Source organism: Myotis daubentonii, chromosome 9 (assembly GCF_963259705.1).
Source record: "Myotis daubentonii chromosome 9, mMyoDau2.1, whole genome shotgun sequence".
Taxonomy (NCBI): Eukaryota; Metazoa; Chordata; class Mammalia; order Chiroptera; family Vespertilionidae; genus Myotis; species Myotis daubentonii.
Window position 1 is genome coordinate 52,799,729 of NC_081848.1, and position 21,160 is coordinate 52,820,888.

The 21,160-nt window shown below is 37.0% G+C and overlaps 1 protein-coding gene across 1 annotated transcript in view; it reads right to left on the bottom strand.

The window, feature by feature from the left end:
• Positions 1-20,585, bottom strand: part of COPB1 (COPI coat complex subunit beta 1) — a 36,068-nt gene extending 15,483 nt beyond the window's left edge. Inside the window, exons 1-13 of the mRNA XM_059708977.1 lie at positions 20,429-20,585; positions 19,542-19,692; positions 15,436-15,665; positions 14,629-14,798; positions 12,665-12,779; positions 10,510-10,602; positions 9,241-9,378; positions 7,332-7,451; positions 4,964-5,071; positions 4,734-4,880; positions 3,992-4,137; positions 2,471-2,567; positions 1,008-1,168 (exon numbers count right to left, since the gene is read on the bottom strand). Coding sequence (XP_059564960.1) covers positions 1,008-1,168; positions 2,471-2,567; positions 3,992-4,137; positions 4,734-4,880; positions 4,964-5,071; positions 7,332-7,451; positions 9,241-9,378; positions 10,510-10,602; positions 12,665-12,779; positions 14,629-14,798; positions 15,436-15,665; positions 19,542-19,632 — 1,616 coding nt within the window. The 5' untranslated portion in view covers positions 19,633-19,692; positions 20,429-20,585. The remainder of the gene's footprint in view (positions 1-1,007; positions 1,169-2,470; positions 2,568-3,991; positions 4,138-4,733; positions 4,881-4,963; positions 5,072-7,331; positions 7,452-9,240; positions 9,379-10,509; positions 10,603-12,664; positions 12,780-14,628; positions 14,799-15,435; positions 15,666-19,541; positions 19,693-20,428) is intronic.
• Between the last annotated feature and the right edge of the window lie 575 nt (positions 20,586-21,160).

The window sequence follows — 21,160 nt, forward strand, 5'->3', positions numbered from 1 at the left end:
CATGACTCAATTAAGGCTATTTAACACTCTCACTGCCATCTCTCAGTAATAAGATCTCAACTACCTCGCTCCTTAGCTCTCAGAATGAAGCTAAAGGAAAAAAGAAAAAGAAAATAACACATGGATTTATACCTATCTTTAAATGACACAAGAAACAGCTGAATATAAAGAGAAAATGGGGAAGGGCGTATGTACTCGAGCTAATGAGCTACATTCAAATCCCAGCTTTTCTACAGTATTTATTTATTGTGTCCCTTTGGGGTGAATTACAAACGTCTTCAAGATTCAAATCCTTGTTCTATAAAATGGGACAATAATGTACTTAATGGGTTGCTGTGAAGATTATATGAGGCAAACTACGTAGCACAATGCCCAGCATGTAATAAGCAATCATTAAAGTTTTAGGCATTATTTTCATCATCTTCACTATAAAATTAGAGTAAAATGAGGAAATCATCAAAATTTTATTCCATCAGTAAAAAGTAGAAAATTTTCCAAAATGTTTTCTAAAAGTTACCTCAACTTAGCATTTTCTATATTAGTAAAATAATTTTAAGCAGAACAGTTATTTCTATGAAAATACTTATAAAAAACAGAGGATTAAAACCATCAACAGGATCCTGAGAGAACTTCCTTTTCCTTTCAAGTATCTTAAATGGCAAAGATTTCCATTCTGGTCCTAACTGGTTTGGATCAGTGGATAGAGCGTCGGCCTGCAGACTGAAAGGTCCCAGGTTCGATTCCGGTCAAGGGCATGTACCTTGGTTGCGGCCACATCCCCAGTAGGAGGTGTGCAGGAGGCAGCTGATCGATGTTTCTCTCTCATCCATGTTTCTAACTCTCTATCCCTCTCTCTTCCTCTCTGTAAAAAATCAGTAAAATATATTTTTTAAAAAAAAGACTTCCATTTTGGTCACAAAAGCAAGAGAAAGGAAATCGCTTGATTGTTTTATACACAAGAGTAATGAAAACAGTAGAGCTGGCTGAGCATAAGTGCTGCAAATTACCTGTCTTCCTCTTTCTTGGTGGGTCTAGAACTGCTAAGGGCACTCTGAGTTGCATAGGTGCCCATCTCAGTTACCAATTTCTGAACTGGCCCCACATTTATTTCTTCTTCAGGTTTTAATTCACCAGCTTCCTTTTTTATTTCAGATTCTACAATTGGGATCTAAAAATAAATTGGAAACATCAATAGCAAGCAAAATCACATTTAAATATTCAATCATTTCCAAAGAGAAGGCATTTCCCTAATGGGATATTTGGAACTCGGAATTCTCAATTTTCTTTCTTTCCCATAATATTGTAGTAAGAAGAACAGAGGCTTTGTGCCTACATGCCACTTCCTTGTTGTAATGGTTTTGAGTAAATTAATTAAATAACTTAGAGCCTTAGGTACTTGATCCGCTAAATGCAAATCTTAATTTTTTTCCACACAAGTTACTTAGTAAGAAAATGTTTAGGACAGTGTCTAAGACAAAATACTCTTATTCTTCTTCTCCATCCCTTCCCTAACCAAAAGAGCCTTCATCCTCCGAAAATAAATCTGCCCTAGCCGGTTTGGTTCAGTGGATAAAGCATCGGCCTGCAGGTTGAAGGGTCCCAGGTTCGATTCTGGTCAAGGACACATGCCCAGGTTGCGGGCTTGATTCCAGTGAGGGGTGTGTAGCAGGCAGCTGATCAATGATTATCTCTCATCATTGATGTTTCTATCTCTCTCCCTCCCTCCTTCTTCCTCTCTGAAATCAATAAAAAATATATTTAAAAAATTAAAATTAAAATTAATCTTAGTTTTACAAAATAACTTCATCAACTACCTTTTAAAAACATACAAATGGCTACTATGCATGTATTCCTTAATATCAGCCCACTGTCTAATTTAAGAGCTGTAAGAGTCTTCAATTATTATCCATCAACCTTTATTTTAAAATAACCTGATATCCAATCAGTTTAAGGAATTTATATCTAAGGTCTCAGAGCTAATTATTGGCTGAAGCAAGCCTGGAACCCAGGTGTTCTAAAAAGCACTGTTCTTTCTATTTGCCCATATGGTTTTTTGAATGAGGAAATACTGCCAGCTTCAGTACATAAATACTATAAAGTGAGCTCTGTTCCTAAAATATTTGCATTCTTCTTTTAGAACACATAGACTAAAGCAGAGTTTTTCAAGTCTTTTTCTAAAACATAGAATCTTCTGTTCAAATAAAATCTTTCCTAGAAGAGTAAATAATACAGATAAAACAATAGGTGTTAGAGCTCAACGCAGGGGAAGGGAAACCCCCAAATTTCCCACAGCTCTCAAGGCTTAATTATCTGGGTTGTTAAAATATATTTTTCAGTGTTCATTAGTCCAGATAAAAACATGAAAGTAAATCACCACATACAAGTCAGATTGGGGAAGGAAAAAAAAGTCAGAAGTACTAAAGTAAAAATCACCAAATAAGATAGCATTTACTACGAAAGTAAAACGTACCTCCCCCAGGGATCTTCGGACCTCAGTCATCACACTCTGAATGTCTTCCTTGGTACTACAGTATTCTCCCAGGATCCACAATGCTCCTCGGTAAATCCTAAAGCAAGAATACAAGTTCTGAAACACTGACTTGTCAACAAATCTTGAAGCAATTTTTCTTCGTGAATTTAAGCTCAGGTAAGAAAACAAGATTCTGTAGTTCCAAGGGATTATGAATGACATTTTAAGAAATACAACAAAGACACTAAGTTTCTTTAATTCTCCCAGAAATCACAAGCATTAAAAGAAAAATAAGTGCCCTCATCTATCTTTAGTAGAAACACCTTAAGACTGGTAAACCCAGTAGTGAAAATAAAATACCAAAATGTTTCCCAGAGAGGTGTTATCTTCCATTTACAACAGAGTTAAGGCAAAAGTTTATCTTATCACTTACTACTATAAAGAAATTGTTCTTTTTAATGTAAAAAGTACTTTTTATTTGTAGTCACTGAAAAGTACAGGCAGGATGCTGACAAGAACAATGAACAAGGAAGGAGTACAAAAGGATCAGTAACAACAAAAAAAGAAAGCAACCATTTTCTAGTTAAAAATGTTAAACTAAATAAAGTCTTTAGTCATCTTTTCCGTAAGAGTTTCATTAAGCCGAAACCGGTTTGGCTCAGTGGATAGAGCGTCGGCCTGTGGACTGAAAGGTCCCAGGTTCTGTTCCGGTCAAGGGCAGGTACCTGGGTTGCGGGCATATCCCCAGTGGGAGATGTGCAGGAGGCAGCTGATCGATGTTTCTCTCTCATCAATGTTTCTAACTCTCTATCTCTCTCCCTTCCTCTCTGTAAAAAAATCAATAAAATATATTTTAAAAAAAAAAGAGTTTCATTAAATTCACTTTTTAAAAAATTCTAGAAACTGAAAAATTCTAGAGATCATGGCTGCCAAAAGCAAAACTTTGATTTTTTTTCCTCACAAAGAAAGCAAATCTTTCTCACTTCCACAAACGTCAATACATTTTCAATCAGAAAAACAACTTTGTAATGGCCCCTTATTTTCTACCTATGCAGATATAATGCAAGTCTGTTATAATCTATCCATCAGATGCTTTAAATCAAACAAAATTTGGATGACAAAGTCCTTTCTCATTAGTAAAGGCCATCTGAAGAAAAACACATCAGATTTAGGTTGCATTTGTAATCCTTCACTTCAATAAATGATAAAGGAAATAGAAATAATGATATCTAAAAAGTAATACCTTTAAAAAATATGTTCTTAGTCACTTTAGGATTCACACTGTTTTAAAGAAAATAAGGATAAAGAAATCTAGTTAAATCACCACAACTATAAAAATAATTTGCCCACAGATTATGGATCTACCAAGGGTGGGTATAAGGTAATATTGTCATTCTTATTTTTGTCTTGATTGTCTTAAGTCATCTTCCCACTCTTATATTTTTTATCAACTGGCTCTTTAAAGACAGATATTGGTAAAGTGCTTACTCAACTTTACATTTAAACAGATTTTAAACCTACTTGACGGATTTAATAGCATGAAAGACTTCAAGCATCTTCTCAACAATAAGCATTCTCAGGTTATCAAAGCGCTGAATGGCTTCACGAACAAACTCCAATACATCAGCAGCTGCCGCTTCATTACTGTCACTAAGAAATTCCATTAACTAGGAAAAAAAGGAAACGGGATAACAATTTAAACTTAAGGTTTAATAACCTTAAGCAATTTTTAATAAGGAAATGTGCAAAGCATGTATTAATAACTTTCAAATGTATAACAAACTGTAAGTTGAGACAAGCACCATTAATGTAAACAGTCACGACTTTTCTGTTTTATGTGCAGCATGAATTAATTGGATCCTCCTACATTGTAACTAAAAGTAAAATCATTTTAGAAAAAAAATTCAGAGCTCAATGGCAAAACTTCAAATTGCAATAACATACCTCATTAATCTGACAGTGACAGAAAACAAAATATTCTAGATATGTGAATTTCTCCTATAACTGAATCCTTCAACTTTAAGAGGTAAAACTCTGAAAGAAATACTTACTTGCCCTACTGGTAATAGTAACAAACATCAATTATAATAATATGTGGAGATATTTTTGTCACTATGTTATTTGTTGTTGTTGTTTTGATGAAGAGAAAGAAGTCAGAGTCCTTATTCCTCTGAGTTAAGAGTTAGCATTTAACTATTGACTAACTGGAATTTTCAAAATTCTTTTAGTGAATTTCAAAAGTAAGGTAATCAGAATCACATACCACAGGAATAACATTTGCAGCCATATCTGGAAATCGGACAGAACAGGAATGCAATGTTCGCACAAGGAGTTGTCTGTATTTGTCAGTATCTTCATGCTCAGACACATTATTTGTTTTAATCACTTCCTTCTTCAGGACAATAACCAGCTATCGAACAAAGTAAAAATAAGCAAGAATTACAACATGTATGGCCTCATAGATTACAAACTGCTGTCAGAGTTTTGTCTTACCTCTTCAACATTTCTAGAAGAGACAAGATCTAGTGCTAACTGCAGAGTTTTCTTGCGTACTTCTAAGTCTGGTGTGCTCAATACTCTTAGGATGTCCATAACCAGATCCTGAAAAAGAACAAAATATCCAGAAATAACAACAGTATTTCTAGTCACAAGAAGAAAATCTTAACTGAAGAATGTAGGGTTCTGTCCATCACCTTAATTCTTTGATGAACAATAAGATCACTCGAGTGGAAGAACCAGATATTTTTGGTCTCTTGAAATGATATAATATGAAATATACAATATCACATAAGATGCATTCAAACTGAAAATGTTTACTCTGACTCTATCACGTTTCATATAAACTTAAGAATTTATAAGAAATACAGAAGTCTAAGGAATAAGCTAAATGACACCACCAGAAAGTAACCAGATATCCAGAGGAGGGGCATCATTATATATACATATACATATACATATACATATACATATACACACATACATATGTGTGTGTGTGTGTGTGTGTGTGTATATATTTGATTTTAGAAAGGGAGAGGGAGAGAGATAAAAACATCAATGATAAGAGAGAATCACTGATTGGCTGCCTCCTGCACACCCCTTACTGAGGATCGAACCCACAATCCAGGCATGTCCCCTTGACAGGAATCAAACCTAGGACCCTTCTATCCACAGGCTGAAGCTCTAGCCATTGAGCCAAAACAGCTATGGTGGGGCATCTTTTTAAAAAAAATATGTTTTTATTGGTTTTATTACATTTTTGTTAATCCTCACCGAGGATATTTTTTTCATTGAATTTTTAGAGAGTGGAAGGGAGGGAGAGAGACACAGAGAGAGAAACATGGATGTGAGAGAGGCACATCAATTGGTTGCCTCCTGCACTCGCCCTAACCAGGGCCGGGATTGAGCCTGCAACCGGAGTATGTGCCCTTCACCAAAATTGAATCTAAGACCCTTCAATCCGAGGACCAATGCTCTATCCACTGAACCAAACTGGCACAGCCTCTTTTTTATTGATTTTTGAGAAAGAAGGGAGAGGGAGAGATAGAAACATCAATGAAAGAGAAACACTGATCAGCTGTCTCCTGCATGCCCCCCACTGGGGATCAAGTCTGCATCCAGGCATGTACCTTGACCGGAAATCAAACCAGTGCCCTCTTGATTCATGAGTCAATGCCAGCTGGGCCAGAGAAGGGGCATCTTACAGGACAACTGGTCTTGTGTCTTCAACAAGTCAATGTCATGAAGAAAAAATTACTCGCCCTGACTGGGTAGCTCAGTTGGTTAGAGCCTAGTCCTGATATGCAGTTTGATCCCTGGTTAGGGCACATACATGAAACAACCAATGAATGCATAAATAAATGGAATAACAAATCTCTCTCTCTCTTTTTCTCTTTCTGCCTTCCCCCTCTCTAAAATTAATTAAAAACAAACAAACAAACGAACTGCTCAAATTAGAGACTTAAGGGACATAACAATCAGATATGATGATGTATGGACATAAATTGGACAAAACAAACAAAAAGGGTATTCAGGGGACATCTGGCTCAGCATGAAAATGCAATATTTTAAAGATGCATACTTAAAAATGTATGGCAGATAAATATTTAAAAATATACCAAAATTAATTTGTCAGTGATTTTACTTCTTTAAAACTTTATATCTTTTAAAAATTTCACTGACAAGAAAGTTCTAAAAAGTCTAGGAATAAACTCCTATATAGCCTTCACTTATATTCACTAGTAGTTAAGATTTTGCCATATATGCTTTATCATACTCTCTCTACTCCTAAACATGTTAGTGTATTAAGAATTTCTTCTATGACCACAATACAAATTATCAAATTAAGAGAACTTATTGATACTAATACTATTAACTAATATAGTCTATATTCACATTTCTTCAATTTTCCCAATAATGTCCTTTATAGAAAACTTTTGATGTTCTGATGTAGGATCAGCATGACTTCAGCTGTTTTGGGGCTTTATTTTTATAATAATCATTATTATCACAGATTAATAGTTATGCTGATAATATTCTAGAATCTAAGCAGCTTTTATTTCAATCAGTTGGTACAATTATTTTCCAAGAAATATAAATTACATCCAAATCAAAACAAATCTATCTCGATCTCTAAGAATACCAAGTGCAATACAAATAGAAAAGATAAAAGATAATATATGTTAGAAATATTTTTTAATAGCAAAGACAATACCCCAAAAGGCAATGATGACTCAAGAGTTATACTTTAGCTGAGCAAAATTTAAACTGCCCAGTCTCCAAGCATCTAACAAAGATGGCAAGGCTTGGAAATTATCTCAATTTGAAAAGGATTTTATTTAAGATTTCTCTTTCAAACATTTACCTGTAGTACTCGTTCATGAGCAGGATGCTCTTTTAATTCGACCAATCGATCCAGAACTATGAGCTTTACATTGTTGTCACTCTCCTTAATAATTAAATCAATGTAACACTGAGCAGCAGCCTATGTAAAAAGAAATACATTTAAGAACACATACATCTATCTTTAACATAGAATCTGAAAATAAGAAAGAAAACAAATCCCCAAGAAGCCAAAATATATTCACTACTCCCACATTAAAAATATATGCATTTTTTCCAGAGGAATATATTCTTCTATTCCCTAAATTCTAATAAATATTATTGTTTTTCAAGTTTACAAAAGATTAAAAGCATCAGAAATTAAAAGGAGGAAAAGGGACTGCTATAGGCTACTTATTAACCACCAAAAATTAAGGATTGATATTAAGGAACAAGGGAGAACAAAGCAGGTAAACAATCCCCAAAAGTATAGCTACTAAGCACCTTTTACTTTAGGTCCAACACACTTGCATTATATTGCAGAAAAATCAAGAATATTAAGATGACCCTGAGTTATGAAAAGCAGAGGAGCAAAACTCCAAGAGCTCCCAATGATCTAGAACAATTTGATCAACAAAATAAATGACAATATAATATTGGATTATAATCCATGCAATAAAATATCCTTATTGACATAAAGAAAGAAAGAAGGAAAGACCGAGGAAGGAGGGGGCAGCTCTTCCTTGCAGAACTCCAATTAGTACATGTAAAAGAGGAAAATAGAAAATTACCACTATAATACCACAGTAATAACTGCTGTAGAAAAGGTCCACTGATGGATGCTGAAATTGGTTGGTGCAAATTTGACAAGAAATAAACCAAATGCACAGTTTCAAAGTATCTTCCCACGATATTACTAATTGTGAAAGAAAAATTCATAATTCAACAGTGGAGAAATCTGGCAGACACTTTAATTGATTGATCAAAGTTAACATTACCATTAATAAGATATATCAACATCATGTACTCCTTTATGATACTTAGACTTCTGTGGTATTCTCCCTCCAAAATGAATAGCCTCACCATAATAATGAGAAAATATGAGACAAACCCAAATTGAGGGATATTTTACAAAATGACTCAATACTCTTCAAAAGTCTCAAGATCGTGAAAAACAAGGACAGGCTGAGGAACTGTAAGGGACTGGAGGAGACTAACATATGACAACTAAGTGTAATGTAGGCCTGGACTGGATCCTGGGAAAGAAAAAGTGCATTAGTCTATAATTTAGGTAATAATATTGTTCCAATTGCAATTTCTTGGTTTTGATAATTATACAATCGTTATGTAAAGCATGAACATTATGGAAAGCTGGATGAAAGGTAATGGGAACTTTGTCCTATTTTTGCAACTTCTCTGTAAGTTTTAAATTATTTTAATATAAAAAGTCTTTTAATAATTTAAAGTATTGGTGTATATAGCAGTAAATTCTCCTATTTAGACAATTCATTCTCTGAACATAGTAGGGATTCCTTATATAGTTTTGACACAATAACTAAAGAAGAGAAAGATAATATTCCATTACTGAATATACTTACTGGAACCTTTAATAGAACCCATCATTTAGGATCCAGAATTCATTCTCCCAGATCTAAGTTTCAATGTAAAGTATGGGAGATAGCTTAAAACACCAGAACCATTACCCTGAAACTAGAAATATTGGTATTTTCTGTCTCTCTTTCTCTCCATGTATTTATGTATGAAAACAGGAAGGAAGAAAAGAAGGAAAGTCAGACTACATAAGGAATCAAATAATTTCGTGAAATTTGTAGCTGTTATCTCCATATCATGCAATGCTATGTAACCACATAGTAAACTGCAATGTCACTAAATCGTAAGAGATAAAATAGAATACCTATAATTTAACTGGCACCAAAATAAATAATCAGTACCTTGATTGCAGTAGGTGCACTGGAGAGAGTCACTAAAGTTCCAGCGGCTTCATATTTTACAGCAGGACTAGATGACTGTAATAAGTTATAGATGCAACGAATAAAACGAGCCCTTTCTGATGGATTAGCATGACAGACCTGGAGAAGAAAACATTTAGGTTCCAACTGACTTCATGGACAGTTGATTTCAAATACATTTTTTAAAATAGATGTCAGCTTATGGGATGCTAGTTATCTTAACTTGAAAGCTAAGAATCCTATATAATAAAAGGGTAATATGTAAATTGACCCTAACAGCAGAACGACTGGGAATGACTGGTCACTATGACACACACTGACCACCAGGGGGCAGACGCTCAATGCAGGAGCTGCCCCCTGGTGGTCAGTGCACTCCCACAGGAGGAGCTCTGCTCAGCCACAAGCCAGGCTGCCAGCTGCCAGTACAGCAGTGGTGGTGGGAGCCTCTCCTGTCTCCTCAGCAGCGCTAAGGATGTCCGACTGCAGCTTAGGCCTGCTCCCTGCTGGCAAGTGGACATCCCCCGAGGGCTCCCAGGCTGCCAGAAGGATGTCTGACTGCCAGCTTAGGCCCAATCCCCCGGGGCGGGGGGGTGCTAAGCCAGCAGGTGAACATCCCCCGATGGGTCCCAGACTGCGAAAGGGGACAGGCCGGGCTGAGGGACCCCCTCCACGAGTGCACAAATTTTTGTGCACCAGGCCTCTAGTAGACTTATAAAGACATCTGAAGATGACAACCAACTTGGGATGAGACATTGTATCTACTACCTATAATAATAAAAGCGTAATATGCTAATTAGACCAGACAGCCGAACGACCTTCCGGACGTCCTTCAGGACAACCTTCCGGACAAAGCCAGGGCTGCGAGGGCCAAGGCAAGCCGCCGCAGCTGTGAGGGCCAAGGCATGCCACTGCTGAGGCAAGCCATCATCGAGGCAAGCCACCGCCAAGGGCCGAGCCCCTTGCGTGAATTTCGTGCATCAAGCCTCAAGTCTATATATATAGAAGCCTAAGAGACTGGCCAACAGGGATCAGGCTGAAACTGGCAGTCTGACATTCCCCAAGAGGTCCTGGATTGCGAGAGGGCACAGGCCAGGCCAAGGGACCCCACCGGTGCACAAATACCTGTACTGAGCCTCTAGTTAAAATATATTATCCTAGCAATTAAAGAGCTTTCTAGAAAGACTATTTTATCTTACCTTAAACTGTTCAAGGTTATTTTACCCATCACTGGGTAAAATTTATAAGTCTTACCTTATAAATTAGCTCAACAATAACCAACTGAAGAATGTCTCCAAATGTCTGAACCTGATCAATACAAGTACTTAGGTAATCCAAAGCTCGATCCTAAAAAAATAAGAATATATTTATCAAACTCCACCTCATTCAATAAAAGGACTTAATGCAACTTAAAAAAACATACACAACTAAATAGAAAACAAATGAGGAAATCAGGGCAAAGAAAAATTAACTAATGACAAAAAAAATAAAGTTAACATATAAATATAAGCCATAAAGTCAAATATTTGTTTTAGAAATAGGTCACAAATCTGGGGTCTGAATTTTCTTGTAGTTAAACCAAGGAGAAAAATACTATGTATTCAGGGTATATGATTCAGGGATTTATACAATCAAAAGAAACCAGGTGCTTTGGAGTATAGTTCTTCCTATTTCTGAGATCAAGAAGAAAAATCTCATCAATTCTCATACACCAAACACTGATATAGAGAACTATGGCCTCAACAACATATCTACAGTAAAAGTATCAACAAATTTTACTGAACTATTTCTGATTATATCCCTTCATGTAGGTAACACCAAAAACACATCACTAAAACCAACTCTACATGAGGACGAAATATTGTGACCTAAATAAGTAGTTTTCTTATAGTTTTATTTATAAAGATAAAACAGCAGCATCTAAATTTCAGAGGAGTGAATAGACTCTATATTTTTCAATCTTCATGCGTATTTCTCACATTTTGATAAATACTGGATAACAAAAATTCTAAGATTAGATGCCACCAAGATGTGCAAACTCACTGCTAGCCACCAGCAGATCCATATACTTTAACCACCAGCTGAGCTGGATGTAGAGTTGATATTCACTCATGAAACTTGAAGTCTATAAGAACACACATCTACATTGAAAGCACCCCTGCTTTCACGGACATGGCTCAGGGTGGATCTTATACAAAGCTACTGTTTTTCTTTGTTAAACAATTTTAGATCTATACCAAGAGAAGGAAAAACAGACATCAAAACCCCAAAGTAGAAGGCTATAGAATATGGCCATAATTTCAATCTGGAAAACCTGTAAAGTGGTTGTTATTAAATGTTTACTTTGAAAAAGAATATATATAAACAATATTCCAGAGAAGGGTTAAGAAAAACCACTGTATTTTTATACAAATTAAATTCAAAAATCTAAAAAAAATCAAAATCAAAATATACAAATCACATACTATAAACAAAATTACTGTCTAAAAACTGGATTAGGCCTATGTAATACATTTTTTAAAATATGTTTTTATTGATTTCAGAGAGAGAGAGAGAGAGGGAGAGAGAGATAGAAACGTCAATGATGAGACAGAATCATTAATGGGCTGCCTCCTGCCCACCCTTACTGGGGATTGAGCCCACAACCCAGGCATGTGCCCTAACTAGGGAATAGAATTGTGATCTGGTTCATGTGTCAACACTCAACCACTGAACCACACCAGCTGGACTGTAATACTCTTTTTTTAAAATCCCCACCCTAGGATATTTTTTCACTGATTTTTAGAGAGAGTGGAAGAGAGGGAAAGACAGAAAAAAATATCAATGTGAGAGAAACACATCGATGGGTTGCCTCCTGGATGCACCCCGACCAAGGCCCCCGGCCGGGATGGAGCCTGCAACTGAGGTACGTGCCCTTGACTGGAATTGAACCTGGGACACTGGCTTATTAAAAGCTATTACCTGCCAAAACCGGTTTGGCTCAGTGGATAGAGCATCAGCCTGCGGACTGAAAGGTCCCAGGTTCGATTCCGGTCAAGGGCATGTACCTGGGTTGCGGGCACATCCCCAGTGGGAGATGTGCAGGAGGCAGCTGATCGATGTTTCTCTCTCATTGGTGTTTCTAACTCTCTATCTCTCTCCCTTCCTCTCTGTAAAAAATCAATAAAATATATTAAAAAAAAAAAAAGCTATTACCTAACTTCAAGAATTATTCACTCACAACCATTTTTGTTACATTGATACCCCTCTCCACTTCCTCTCCTCCCATATTATTTTGAAGCAAATCCCAGACCACTTATCATCTCTTTTGTAAATAGAGGGTGTCCCCAAACAGGCTAGGCTGGGCTGTAATACTTTTAATTCTCATTTAAGTATAGTCATAAAAGTTATTTTTTTTTAAAGTACTTACCTGATCTGCATGAATTAGCATCATAAATGCATTCCTTTTGCAACTTGCATCCTTCTCATTCACCAGAAAATCATGTATCAGTTCAGGAGCATCAGGTATAAGATGTTCAAAATTTCTTGAAATAAAACAAGTAATATCCATGTTTAATAAAATCCTATTTTGTTATTTTATTTTATAACTCTATGAACACTGCCAAAATTAATCTTTATCAAACTTTATAACAGTATCAATTGTTTTATGTTTTAAAACTTTAAATCAATTAGAAAATTGTGTGTAGGAATCACAAGCTTACATCTTCATCTATTAAGTTATCAAATTATACTTTTATAGTTCAGTACAGAAAAAGCTAATTTACTCAGCATGCTATCTAACAACTATCTCAAGTAATTGCCTTTCATATACTTTAGGAATAAAATACCAATGCTCATGATGACATCCTCAAGGTACTTAAAGATCATTCTTAAAGAATTATCAGAGAAAAAAAGCGTCCCTTGAATTTCACTAGTTATACACTATATTTATTAGCCGATTTACTTACTCATTTCTTATTTTGGAAATTTTTAAGTATTTCTAACAGAATAATAACTGGCTTATTAAAAGCTATTACCTAACTTCAAGAATTATTCATTCACAACCATTTTTGTTACATCGATACCCCTCTCCTCCCATATTATTTTGAAGTAAATCCCAGACCACTTATCATTTCTTTTGTAAATAGAGGGTGTCAAAAATGTACACACACTTTGAATAATTAGAAAGGCAGTATTTATTAGAATACATTTCATTTTCAAAGTTAATAGAATCAGCTGTTAAAGTGTATATATATTTTTTGGAATACCCTGGTATGTTTTCTAAAATTGAGAATTCCTTCTTTATAAAACTAATCATAATACCCTTATCAGACCTTAAAAATTTAACAATTCCTTAATATCATCATATAGCTAGTGTTCAAATTTCCAATTGTCTTAATGGCATAATTTTTGTGCATGTACTGGTAGTTTAAATACTGAAATCTGTGTAGTCTGTATGGTAGCTTTCATGAAACTCTACGTTATTAACCACAATACCACTTTCCCTAACAGAAAACAAAATCTAACATAACAGTAAAAGAACTGTAAAATTACATAATAATCAACTATTAAAGTACAAAGATATTTATAAAAATTACATCCTACTTCTAATGGATTGACACCAGTGACTATAAAAACCAAGCATTCTAGCTTCATCTAACTCAGCAGTTCTCAACCTGTGGGTCGCGACCCCTTTGGCGGGCAAACGACCCTTTCACAGGGGTCGCCTAAGACCATCCTGCATATCAGATATTTACATTACGATTCATAACAGTAGCAACATTACAGTTATGAGGTAGCAACGAAAATAATGTTATGGTTGGGTCACAAGATGAGGAACTGTATTTTAAGGGCCAGAAGACTGAGAACCACTGATCTAACTGGTTCTTTGAATGTTTTTAAAGTTCAAAATCTTCAGCTTTCTAGTAAGAGGAATTAGTTGAGAATTGCAATCCTTCCTTAAAAAGTTCCCTCCTAAGGCCTCTAAGGAAGGGTAAAAAGACTCACATTCCACAAAAAGAGTATTCTAAAACAGTCAAAACTCATAACAAAGCCTTTAGGAGCTAAATTAATAAATTAATTAAGTGGGTTGGAGTAACACAACTGAGAATGACAGGCATTGTCATAAACTGGAAAGTGTACAGCCTGTTTAAAAGGGGGCTACTTATCATTGAATTCAGCAGATTGTTGTCATGCAGAAACTAAGACCCAGTGTTGCCAGATCTTTTGGCTTTTCATGTTGACAACTTAATGATAATTAAGGGAAAAAATCTTGTTTAGGCCAAATGAAACACATATGCAAGCTACATACAATCTGTAAGAAACCACTTTGGAACCTCTAATGTAAAAGAATAAACACCTCACAGATTTAGGCCAAAGGAATATCTTATTTACCTATAGATAGTATAGATGGCCAAAACAGCATTTCTTCTAACATAGCTGTGACGATGCTCCAAACAAGCACGAATAGCTGGCATTAAAGGTTCTAACAATTCTGCTTCTTTCAATTTGCAAAGAAAACGAAGAGTGGATCCTCGAATAAATTCATTAGGATGCTGAAGATCCTGATATAAAAATTTAAATAGAAAGTATTGAGTTCCAGAATTAAAAAATAATATATTAATGCAAATTTTCCAACGAAAAAAATCAGTAAGTGGGTTTGAGAAAGACCTAGATTATCACATCATTTTCATCAGATTCCTGTTAATGAAAGCAATTTTTATTTGTCACATCAATTATCTTATATTAGAGGCCCAGTGCATGAATTTGTGCATGGGTGGGGTCCCTCCCAGCTGATCAGGGCTGTCTCGCCCAGTCCTGATCGGGCCAATCAGCCAGGGGAGGGACCGGAGGAGGTTGGCTGGCCACGGGAGGTTGGCTGTGGGAGCAAGCGCACTGACCACCAGGGGGCAGCTCCTGCTTTAAGCATCTGCCCCCTGGTGATCAGTGCGTGTCACAGCTATTAGCCAGTCATCAGGTCATAACGGTTGCTTAGGCTTTTATATATACAGATTCTGTGTTACTGTTTTTATTAACAACACATAAAAATGCATAGGAAATGTCTGGAAAAAGTAACAATAAAACTTTTTACTGTAACTCCTTATAACTTCAGTTCCTACAAGTAAAATAAAGCCCTTTCCACCAGTTTTACGATTATCTAAAATCAAAGCAATATTCACAGATAATTATGGTTTAGTTTACCTTTCTATATGCATCACATACAAGGATCATTTCATGTAAAAGTCTCCCATCTGGAGTGGTTTTAGGAACAATTTCCCAAAATACCAGAAGTAATTTTTTGATGGTGTGATCCTGAAGAGGTAGCACAAAACGAATGATGGTCATCAGAAGTCCAGGAAGCTTTTCACCATTCAGAATCATGATGATGACTTTCTTCAAAGCTTCAGTCTTTGACTTCACATCTCCTTTTTCTGATTTAAAAATTTTTAAATAAAACATAATTATTTCAACAGAAAATTTCTTAGATAATTTCAGAAGCAATTAACAAAGTAAAACCATTTTCTCACTTTATCAGCAGCAATGATAATAAAGGCACAAACCCAAATAACAAGGGACCTCAATCTGGTCATGCCACAAACAAGCTGTATGACTTTCCACAGGTGATTTATCTATGATTCTTCGCATATAATATGAAGGCACTGGATTATATCTCTGGTCCCTAACCAATGGAATTAATGCAGAGACCATAAATGTATAGGTATAGTAAATAATGTATGTCTCAAACATGCAAGCAGCTATATTTCAAAATGTAAATATGTGCCATTAAGAGCTTCTGAATTCAAAGTAGTTTTTAGTCCGTATATATTTTCTCAACCAACGTTACAACCATTATTGAGGGAAGGAGTGATCACTGACATGTTTTCAACATTAGGAGATCCTCAAAAACTCAAAAAGATTGGGAACTAAAGACTAAATTAATCCCAAGATCCCACCATATTCCTACAGACTATAAAACTTTAGAATCTTTAAGGAATTACGTAAAAATTGGAAAAATTTAAATTGGACTAGATTAGCCCTAACCAGTTTGGCTCAGTGGATAGAGCGTCGGCCTGCAGACTGAAAGGTCCCAGGTTTGATTCCGGTCAAGGGCATGTACCTTGGTTGTGGGCACAACCCCAGGAGGGGGTGTGCAGGAGGCAGCTGATCAATGTTTCTCTCTCATCGCTGTTTCAAATTCTCTATCCCTCTCCCTTCCTCTCTGTAAAAAATCAATAAAATATATTTAAAAAAAAAATAAATTGTACTAGATTAGTAGCCACTGTTTAGAATTAAGGATAACACATTTAAGATAAGGTGCTAGTTTATTGTTACTTAGTCTAAAAAAATATGCACTATAAAGTATTTTATGTAAAACCATCTATAACTTTACAGCATTATCTTTGAATACTAAAGAATTTATGGTACATCTTTTGGATCCAAAATTCAAAGGGCAGAAATATAAGAGACAAGCACAATGCTACAACTGTTTTGATCATAAAAATAAACAAGTATCTAGAAGGACAGAGGCAGAGGGAAGACAAAGGTACTTAATAATCTTAGAGTTAACATGAGCAAAAAGCAAAAAATAAATTTCTAATACTTAGAGCAAAGTGGCTACTACATAAAGAGTTCTTTGCTGTTGCCAAAGAGACAGCAACTACAGTTGGTATAGAGTTATAGAAAGGATTTATTTAATCTTTGGAAGAATTGTACTAGGCGAAACAAAAGTTCATTCTAGCCCCCAACGGCTAAGTATCTATTCCTGGCTTGGTATGATATTTTAACATGTTGCAAAACAGAGAATATCCTCAGATATTTGAACTGAAAACAAAGTGAGGGTTATTAACATATTTATCCCATAAGGGTCAGTATTTTTGTTTAAAACTGACTAAAATGCCAAAACCGGTTTGGCTCTGTGGATAGAGCGTCGGCCTGCGGACTGAAGGGTCCCAGGTTCGATTCCGGTCAAGGGCATGTACCTGGGTTGCGGGCACATCCCCAGTAGGAGATGTGCAGGAGGCGGCTGATCGATGTTTCTCTCTCATCGATGTTTCTAACTCTCTATCTCTCTCCCTTCCTCTCTGTAAAAAATCAATAAAATATATTAAAAAAAAAAAAAAAAAAAAAAAAAAAAAAAAATAAAACTGACTAAATTCTCATACATCTCTCCCTGCTTCAGAGTATTATATCTCCTGCCATATATTAATAAAAATTGGCATGTGCCATGTCAAGTCAAGAAATAAATGTTGAAGGATGGAGTGCCAATCTGGGCAAACTTTGAGTTGTTAAATCTGTGAAGAGGACAAAAACAAAGCATCAGGAGAGATGTCAGTAGCTGATAACTATAATCACAAAATAGGCAGAGTTCTAAGTGGCCAAAGTTGTATTCACAATACAGGTTTTCCTCTCTTTGTCACAAACCTTCCTTTCTGAGTAAAAAATAAATAAAAATAAAAAAATAAAAACCTACACCATTTATATTTGAAGCCTCCTCAACACCAATTTCCAATTATTTTAACAATTCAAATTGAGTAGGGGGATGCTTTTATACACATCTTCAAAATTTCAAAACTTGTGTTCCTTTATGATCACTACCAAAAAATATGGAAACTTTGAAATATCAATTCAATTCACCAGAATATTACTCCAGATTTCAGAGAATGTACAGCCATCAGAGCACATATCCAGTGAGTGATTAAAGGTAAAGAGAAGTAAGTGTAGGTAAAGCAATGAAGTATTTCACCAAACAAAAAGTATTTGTTACACAAATTGGAAACTACTTCTAAACTTTTTCTCATCTCAACTCTTTTGGTTAGGGAAGGTTAGTCAAGGCAGCTGCAATTAAAAAAGGGAATTAAGGATAGGTTTTGTTCTTTACCTTTCTAGTTATAACCTTAAGTATTTTGGGGGGCTAAAAATAACTAAAGTTTATTCATTAATTTTCATTCCATTCTACTATAAGTATGAACGCAAACACACACACAGCTTTTGTATATAAAGGTATCAGTTTAAATGCCATAAAACAGGGTTTCGTTTTCCTTCTCTAAAAATAGACTTCAATAGAAACCTAATAAGTGAACTAAAATCCATTACTACTTAGTAAGAGGCGGGAATACACAAAATATTGTCTCCTTTCAAACTGCAAACTATCTTTCTAAAAGATACTTTCAAGATCTGAAGCATAATTTTTCACTCTATTTTAAACAGTCGTTATCTGTTTAAGTTAAACTTATTTTTAGTAGTTCAATTAAACAAGAATCATTATTTTGGAATATGGGTCACTTAAAAATTTTCTTTACAGAATTACAAAAAAGGAGACACAATGTACACTTTTAAAATTCAGAAATATAGTTCTTGTTTTTTGTATGTTTTAAAAATGAACAGTTTAAACCTTTCTAGAAAATACATGTGTATTCTTGTGTTGACTTCGTTTGGTCAACAGGTGAAAACAAAGTTCTTTTGGTTTTACCAGCTAAGTAATAGGAAGTTACATGCACAAAGGAACTAAGACATTCAAATACATATTCTCTCAACCTGTTACCTACAGAGAACTGTCAGATATATTGAAGCATAATATATTAAACCACACAAGCCATTATGTTATTTTTAAGACTATCTAACAACTAAATTATTACATTTCCTTAGCTTTACGAAGCTGGACTGAGATGTTTTATTTCCAAAAACCAGTACGTCTAAAGGGAACAAAAGTTTCCTTTTTTTTTAAAAAATATATTTTATTGACCTTTCACAGAGAGGAAGGAAGTGTGATAGTTAGAAACATCGATGAGAGAGTAACATCGATCAGCTGCCTCCTGCACACCTGCTTCTGGGGTTGTGCCCGCAACCAAGGTACATGCCCTTGACCGGAATCAAACCTGGGACCCTTGAGTCCACAGGCCGACGCTCTATCCACTGAGCCAAACCGGCCATGGCAAAAGTTTCCTTTTTTTTTTTTTTTAATTTTTTTTTTAATTGATTTCAGAGAGGAAGGGAGAGGGAGAGATAGAAACATCAATGATGAGAGAGAATCATTGATTGGCTGCCTCCTGCAACCCCTACTGGGGTTCAAGCCAGCAACCCAGGCATGTGCTCTTGACTGGAATCGAACCTGGGACCCTTCAGTCCACAGGCCAACACTCTATCCACTGAGCCAAACCAGCTAGAGCAAGTTTCCATTTTTAATAAGACAAAAGGTCTACTGAAGAGATCCTAGAAAAAGCTTAAGACAAAAAAATAAGCATTCCTAATGATAAAGAAACTTGAAGTGCAAATGAGCCTTTCATTTCCAAAATATCATCAAGGTTTACCTAGATCATTCTTTAAGCTCATTTCCGATGGAGGTTCTGAGTCCATTGGCACGTTAATTAACGTATAGCACACATTCTCGGCAGCCGTCATGGTGCCCGGTGAAGACCAACCCTGGGTACAAGGTTTAAGGATGACAGATGCCAGGAAAATCTAGAAAAGCAAATACAAGGACAGGATATCATTACAAGTAAAAAATAAAAACACAACCAATAACCACCGTGAACTTCACTGTCTAAAGTTCATTCCGTTTGGCTTCTGAGTTTTGAAGTATCAGAAGGGTTGGGTCAACATATATTGTGTCCCCCCAAAACAGAGCCTAATGTTAAACACACACACACACAACTTGTCATTTTCGACCTAAGGCGAGCTTTCCCGCCCCCCACACCGCCCCGGGTTGGGAGCGCTGTGCTGCAGAGCTCAGGCCCACCGCCGGTGCCGGAGCCGGTGCCGGTGCCGGGCCCCGCCCCACCGGGCACAGGAGGGACTGAGGCAGCGCACAGCCCGAGCGGCCCGAGTTCACACGCCCTGGGCACCACCGCTCGGCTAAAACCTTAGCGTTTCACTGCGTTTCACGGTGGGACCCGACTGCCTACGTGGGTCCCTCTCTCGATGCGCTGCACCCCCACCCGCCTCCCCGTCCCTTTCTTCCTGCAAAGCCAGCCCCTGCCTTGGAACGGCGAGCCCGGGGCGGCCTGCGAGGGAGGAGACCCCCGGGCAGTACGCAGGCCGGGACCGGGGGTCCGGCCCAGAGCTGCCCAGACCCCTCGCCAGGCCTGGACACGAGCGGCCTAGTCTCTCCCCTTCCGCCGCTCCCCAGAGAGAGCCCGTTCCTCCGCGTCTCCCCAGCCCGCCTCGCCTCTGGGATGGGGGGCTCGTGGCCCGCTACCTGGCTCCGGGGGGCAGCAGCGGGACGACCGCGGGACCGTCTGCTAAGGCTCCGACCCCCAGCAGTAGCGGCGGCTCCGCAGAGTCCTTGGCTGACGTGGAAGGGGGTGGGAAGACGGCCCGGGCTCCGGCCACCTCGCACCTACGGCGGCTCAGAGAGGACACGCCGCCTCCGTCCTGCGGCTGCGCGCTGCCGCCAGTCCCAACTTTCTCTTCTCTCGCCCGTCGATGGTTTAGGCCGCAAAAGGATTCGAAACACGTATTCATTGTTTTCCTTACATGCCTGAATTAAGCGCTGTGGTCATTCAAACGCTATTTAGAAGTTGTTTCTTACTCCAGGAATTTAAACAGCCAAGGGGAGGTCGTTTGGAGAGCGGGGACACACGTTTTACACAGGCTGGATGGTCCAGTGGGAAAGAGCGCAAGATTGGGAGCTGGAAACCCTTTTCTAGCTCACCCACTAATAAACGGGGAAAATAACGAAATATTACGCGGGTCAGTAACTTGAGTTCTTCTAATAAGGAACACTGTACTATGTGAAGATCCATTTCAGTTCTTAACACCTGCAGTCACCCGAATCTTTGTCTCTGCATTTAGGCTGGAGTTGCTCGACATCAGAGTCACACTCGTGATTTCTGGTATTTTTTTTTTTTTTCGGTTACTGTCCCTTTCATGATCTTTTCTGAACACCCAGTAAATTATAAATTTTTGTATGCATAAAGGGATTGACAGT